Genomic DNA, 6919 nt, shown 5'->3' with positions numbered 1-6919 from the left:
AACTAAAGATAAGTAGCAATCATGTCCCAGGCACGGAGGGCCAAGCTCAAGGCAGCCATCACTTATTACGCAATGTGTATTGGGTGGTAACAGTGTAGCAGGAGGTTAGTGCTGCTTGTAGATTATCTTTCTTACCCCTCACCCCTGGCTATCAGGAGCCCACACTCCTAATCACTCCCTAAATGCCTCCCTTTCTGATTAGGTCTATCAGTCAGAGTGCATTAAGGGGAACAGAGTCACCTTGCACATTATGGGAAGAAGGGGCTTATTATAGGAATGAGACTTTACCCAAAGATGGGAACAGCTGGGGAAGCGAAGTTCTGGAAGCAACTGTAGGATGATCAGGAAGGAGACACTAGGGCTTTGAGGACGAGCTGGGATCCCTGTGTGAACTCATCTGTCACAGTATCTGAAAGAGATCTCCCCAGACGATGGCTAAGGTGCTGCCTTCTAAATATTACACCTGGTCCTCTTTTGGCCAACTCTAACTCAAAGCAGGAGGATTCTAGAAACATACTTCCTGGCTTAACCAAACTGAGTTTAGCATCATCTAGCATGTTAGAAAATTTTCAATGAAGATGAGAATATAACTGACCAGACATCCAAGCGGCGAAAGAAAGTCAGGGTCACATTGGTGTATGTTTATCTTCTTATTTTTTGTGGCTATGTTGTAGCATTTTTGTAATATGGGTCTGTATCTATTTGTCACAACAGCACTTACAAACATTTGAAAACTACATCCTTCAGAGCTGTACTCTAAGGACTAGAAAGAGTGCCTGGTACATAGTAGATGTTCAGCAGATATTGGTGAAGAAATGGATGCTGAATGACAAGAGTCCATGTAGTGTAGTCAACCCTTATTCATAAATCCTGGTAGATATCTGACAAACCCCAGGAGCGTAAAGTGGCCTCATTCCTGTAGGCCAGTGGGATGTAATTCAGTTCACCAAGACGCTGCTGCTTTTCGTGGCCATTACCCTGTCCGCTCCTTCCAGGAGGGATTGATCACCACCTTTTCAGGATGTCTTCCTTGCTCACAATGATTCCTTTCATTGTCTTCCTTCCTAATGCACGGAGTGGGGCAAAACACTTTGTGTTCGTTTCATGAGACCCTACCTTTTGGGCACAGCTGGGCCAGTTAGATTCTCTCTCCTGGGAATTTGGAATTAGGACCAAGAAAGATGTGAATACATGATATAATAATGAACACTACAAAATAAAAGGGAATAGAGGGGTCATCACTGATATCAGGACAAGTGACAGGCAATTTAGACCATCGTAGTTTTTTACTTGCACTGAACACCAAGGAAATTTGAAAGCTTTTTAAAAGCAAGGAAAAGAATGAGAAAATATTCACAAAGGACTTTATATTCAGAATGTACAAACAATGGTAAGTAAAAGACAGATAACCAATAGAAAAGTGGGCACGGGACTTGACGAGGTCCTTCAAAACAGAAGTTTCTGAAATAGCCAATAAACATACGAAAGAGTGTTTCACTTCACTAATCATCAGGAGGATGCAGATGAAAACTATATACAGCAGACTGGACAAAAGGAAAACGCTGACAATATGAACTGTTGTTAAGAATGTGGGATGACCACAGCGCTCACCCATGATGGTGGCAGCGTTGACTGGGACAAACACTGTAAAAACTGTCTACTATTTGGGAATATTTACTAAAGCTGAACATACAAATAACCTATCACATAGCAATTCCACTCACAGGTATTACTCAAGGAGACTGTATGCTTAACTTCACCAAAAGACATACTCGAGAATATTCATAGCAACCCTGTTCATAATACCCCAAACCTAGAAACTCATACATGTCCATCAATAGTAGAATAGATAAAATACATTGTGGTATAGTGACATATTGGAATACTATACAGAAATGAGAATGAACTACAGCTACATTTATAGCATGGATGAATCTCATAGATATTAGATTGAATAAAAGAAGTACTTACTATATGATTCCATCTATCTAAAGAACAGGCAAAACTATTATCTGTTGTTAGAAGTCAGACTATGGATTATTTTGGGTGGGTAGTAACTGGCAGGACAAATGGATTCTGGAGATACTAGCAATGCTTTATTTCTTTACCTGAATCCAAGGAACACATTCAGTTTGTGAAATTTTTATTAAACTGTATACTTATGATGCACATGCTTTTCTTCACTACTTATTACCCTTCACTATAAAATCTAAAAACACAATAACTTTCAGTGGCTCTAATTTTCAGGAACAGGTTAGTTGCCTGTCTTCACCTAAGGTGGTCGACAATTTCCTCATTTAACTTTCCGGATAACCCAGGGGGACCTTGGGGGCTCAGAGAGCCTCTCAAACTTGTTTGGATGAATATTTTCCAAGTCTGAGTTTCCATAGCTAAAGAAATGTAAGCAGTAATTTTACACGGAGGTGCCTGTGAGAGTGGGAGCAGAGGATGGGACAGACCTTAGTTGTTCCATATCTATCAGTGCTGCATCCAGGTTATCCTAAATAAATTTATAATCTATACTTTAAAATAATGTGCTTAATATATGAACTTCACTTCAACCATCCCATATAAACATAAGAAACATAAGAAAAAGGTCTTGTCCAATGGAACAGAATTGAGAACTCAGAAGTGGACCCAAAAGTATACAGCCAACTGATCTTTGACAAAGCAGGAAAGAATATCCAATGGAAAAAAGACAGCCTTTTTAACAGATGGTGTTGGGAGAATTGGACAGCAACATGCAGAAGAATGAAACTAGATCATTTTCTCACACCATGCACAAAAATAAACTCAAAATGGATAAAGGACCTGAACGTGAGACAGGAAACTATCAACACCCTAGAGGAGAAAGCAGGAAACAACCTCCTTGACCTCCACCGCAGCAACTTCTTACTTGACACATCCCCAAAAGCAAGGGAATCAAGAGCAAAAATAAACTGTTGGGACCTCATCAAGATTAAAAGCTTCTGCACAGCTAAGGAAACAACCCAGAAAATTAATAGGCAACCAACGGAATGGGAAAAGATAGTTGCAAATGACATATCAGATAAAGGGTTAATATCCAGAATCTATAAGGAACTCACCAAACTACACGCCCGAAAAACAAACAACCCAGTGAAGAAATGGGCAGAAGACATGAACAGACACTTCTCCAAAGAGGATATCCAGATGGCCAGCAGACACATGAAACGATGCTCAGCATCCCTCCTCATCAGGGAAATACAAATCAAAACCACACTGAGATACCACCTCACTCCAGTCAGAGTGGCTAAAATGAGCAAATCAGAGAACTCTAGATGCTGGCGAGGATGTGGAGAAACGGGCACCCTCCTACACTGTTGGTGGGAATGTAAACTGGTACAGCCCCTCTGGAAAACAGTGTGGAGGTTCCTCAGGAAACTAACAATAGAACTCCCCTATGACCCAGCAATAGCACTGCTAGGAATTTACCCAAGGGATACAGAAATGCTGAGGCATAGGAGCACATGTACCCCAATGTTCATAGCAGCACTCTCCACAATAGCTAAAACATGGAAAGAGCCTAAGTGTCCATCAACAGACGAATGGATCAAGAAGATGTGGTTTATCTATACCATGGAATACTACATGGCAATGAGAAACAATGAAATCTGGCCATGTGTAGCAACATGGATTGACCTTGAGGGTGTTATGCTGAGCGAAATAAGTCAGGCAGAGAAGGACAAATATCATATGTTTGCACGTATAGGAGGATTAGGAGGAACTTGACGGAGGACCAAGGGGGAGAAGAAGGGCGGAAATGGTGGGGGAAAGGGAGAGAGGCAAACCATGAGAGACTCTTGAATGCTGACAAAAACTGAGGACTGATGGGTGTGGGGGGGAGGGGGGGATGGGCATGGAGGAGGGCACTTTGGGGATGAGCACTGAGTGTTATGTGGAAACTAATTTGACAATAAACTATTTGTAAAAAAAAAAAAAAAGAAAAGAAAGAAAGAAAGAAAGAGAAAAAGGTCTTGTGCTTGCTATGCAAGACAGGTGTCCCAGCCCCAAACCCTTCCCCAACCCATCGCAATCAGATCCCAGTTTCCTAAAACCTCCCCCATCTGAGAGCGCTGCCTGAAGGCTGGTTTAACTGTTGGATTCCTGGTTTGACTCTTGTGGTTTCAATGATGGAAACTGGACAATACCCTCTGACAACATTTCATAAATCGTTAGTTCTGAGGTCTTTATGACAATGCGGGTGGTGGCAGGACAAAGCTAGTCAGGGCCTCACAGGGTGGCGGCAGCTCAGAACTGTCCCTGCCCCTCCACAGAGCACAGCTGTCCACCGACAGCGGGACTCCAGGTTTATACACCAGCAAGTCTCTCTAGCCCCGGCTCCGCTCATCCTTTTACAAGTCCCACTCAGAATCCCCACCACCCCACGAGGGCCTGCAGCTCCCCCTTGCCATGGTTCACACCCACAGAGCCCAATCTATGGTTTAAACGAGTTCCACTCATATCCTGAGCCTCCACCCACTTTATCCTAATGGGATTTTTGGCTGCTGTGCAAATCGACAACGAACGTTTATTTATTCATTCAAGAGACAAAATAAGGGGTGGGATGTAATGAACTAATTTGTTGATTTATTCAGTAATGTGCCAGCATTGTGCTGCGCGTCACCGTGAATGGGAAAAAGTTAACTTGTGTACATCATCAGATTGCGTCATTTTCCTGCTTAAAATGGTCCAATTTCTACCCCTATTAGAATAAAAAGCAAACAAACACCTGGAAAAGCCTCGCTTAAAGTCACAATTACTTTGTCTTTAGTTACGACTTAAAGTTACACTACAAAGGTGAGGAGATTGTTGAGAGTCCGTCTCTTTTACAATGTTGCTCTTCCGACAAACAAGCACGGAGAGGCTAAGCCGCCCAAACCACTGCAGTTACTAACGCTCCCGCACCCCAGCACCAGCAGTCTTTTCCAACTAGCGTTGCTTCTCTACAAACTTCGCGAGAACAGAGCTGTCCCTTTGGCCCCTCCCCCAAAGCCGGCTCAACTCCACCCACTCCTTGCCGGCGACCTCCTGACGTCATAGGCGCGCCTGAGCGCTGGCACAGCGGTGAGGAGGGGGGCGGAAGAGTTATTGAAGGAAGTGATATATAGCTGCGCGAGTCGTGGGTGGGATGACCACGGGTCGGCTCCTTCGAAGGCTGTTGCGAGCACCCTCCAGTTCCATGGCTCAGAGCCGAGTCGGTGGCGTGTCCCCCTCCAGGGGCTTGCACGCGGAGCGCGGGCCTCGAAGGCTCTCCATCGAAGGAAACATTGGTAAGGGCCAGAAAGTGGCTGCCAAGCCTTTGCCTCCCCCGAGCTGGTGGCTGAAAGGCTGGGAAAGGGAGCTGGGCCAAGACCACTCTGTCCCGCGGTCTGATAGGACGGGGCCTTTCCCTTCCCAAAGAGGCCATTGCCTCTTTGATTTTTCGGATGTCAGGCCTCAGTACCCTCCCACAGTCACGAAGTCCGTAGATAGCACAGGAGTTATTCCAGCTTGTTCTGATCGAAAGGGATGAGAAAAGGAGCAGTGTGTAATTTCTTTGTTCTCCTAAGTTAGGATTGTCTGTTTGGGGAGGAGGGAGTGCCACTTAAAATAGGATTTCAGATAACGAGTCCTGTTTTATTGTGTGTCCTATGCAATATTTGGGACATACATTAGAAAAAGTTTTTATCGGGGCGCCTGGGTGGCTTAGTCGGTTAAGCGTCCGACTTTCACTTGGGTCATGATCTCGCGGTTCGTGGGTTCGAGCCCCGCGTCGGGCTCTGTGCTGACTGCCAGCTCAGAGCCTGGAGCCTGTTTCAGTCTGTGACTCCCTCTCTCTCTGACCCTCCCATGCTCATGCTCTCTCTCTCTCTCTCTCTCTCTCTCTCCTAGAAATAAATTTAAAAAAAAAGAAAAGAAAAAAGAAAAAGTTTTTTATCTACGATTAAAATGTACTGGCGTCCTGTATTTTCTCTGCCAGCCCTACCCTAAGTTCCTAAAATTCAGTCATTCAGATACCATTTACAGTAAATTTACCATGTTTCTCTTCTAGTCCCAAATAATTTACCAATTTTCTTAGAAGAAACTCACTTTTTAAACTTAAATTATGTTTTAAAAGTAACCGTTACGAGAGTAGAGACCTGCTATCTTAGATCAAAAGGAATCAAAAACCAAAATGAATGTGTAACAGTTCAGTTTAACGTTACTAAATTCTGATTTTATGCTTTAGCCTGCTAAGGTGCTGATCAAGTGTTGAAAATTGAAGACAGCCTAGCAGCAAATTGAGAATTTCCCATTTTATTCATTCAGCAAATAACCCTTTGAGCAATTTCCGTATGCCAGCACTGTTCTTAACCCTGAGGATATAGCACTGAACAGAACAAATAAAAATCCCTGTTCTCATGGAACTCTAGTAAAGATAAATAGTGAGCAGTATTAATTAAGTAAATAATATGTTAGATAGTAATGAATGCGATGGGAGAAAATTCGGGGGTGAGAAATCGAGGGACGTTGCAGTTTTAAATAGGTTAGTCAAGACAGGTCTCCCTGGGAAGATGACATTGAAGCAAAAACCAGAAAAAAGTGAGGGAGTGAAACCATGTGGGTAATTGGGAGAATCTTCCAGGTAGAGGGAAGACCGAGTGCAATAGTGGATAGTGTGTTCAGGGGACGAGAAGAAAGCTGTTGTGGCTGGAGCGGAGTGAGCAAGGGGGAGAATGGGAGGGAATGAGGTCCAAAGGTGAGGGGTGGCTGGACTACATAGGCCATACAGTTCATGTTGGACTTTCACTTGCCACTGAAAAGGTTTGCGTTATCCAGTGCATTATTTGACTTAAATTATAAGAAGGTGACTTTAGCCGATATGTTGAAAGTAGAAGGTGCCAGGAGGTTATTGCAATGATGAGTTGCAGTGAGTTCA

The 6919-nt window shown here is 43.6% G+C and overlaps 1 protein-coding gene across 3 annotated transcripts in view; it reads left to right on the top strand.

Moving 5' to 3' along the window:
• Positions 1-5068: 5068 nt before the first annotated feature.
• DGUOK (deoxyguanosine kinase) overlaps positions 5069-6919 on the top strand; it is a 32320-nt gene continuing 30469 nt past the window's right edge. The window contains exon 1 of one of the 3 annotated variants that reach the window (XM_039240143.1): positions 5069-5291. In XM_039240143.1, the coding sequence (XP_039096074.1) occupies positions 5150-5291 (142 nt within the window). In that variant the 5' untranslated portion in view covers positions 5069-5149. The remainder of the gene's footprint in view (positions 5292-6919) is intronic. The other 2 variants (XM_039240146.1, XM_039240144.1) reach the window with 2 other exon arrangements.

This window comes from Hyaena hyaena, unplaced genomic scaffold (genome assembly GCF_003009895.1).
Source record: "Hyaena hyaena isolate Hyena2069 unplaced genomic scaffold, ASM300989v1 scaffold_168, whole genome shotgun sequence".
NCBI lineage: Eukaryota > Metazoa > Chordata > Mammalia > Carnivora > Hyaenidae > Hyaena > Hyaena hyaena.
The sequence above is the reverse complement of the archived record's forward strand: the minus strand, read 5'-3'. Positions and strand labels throughout refer to the sequence as shown.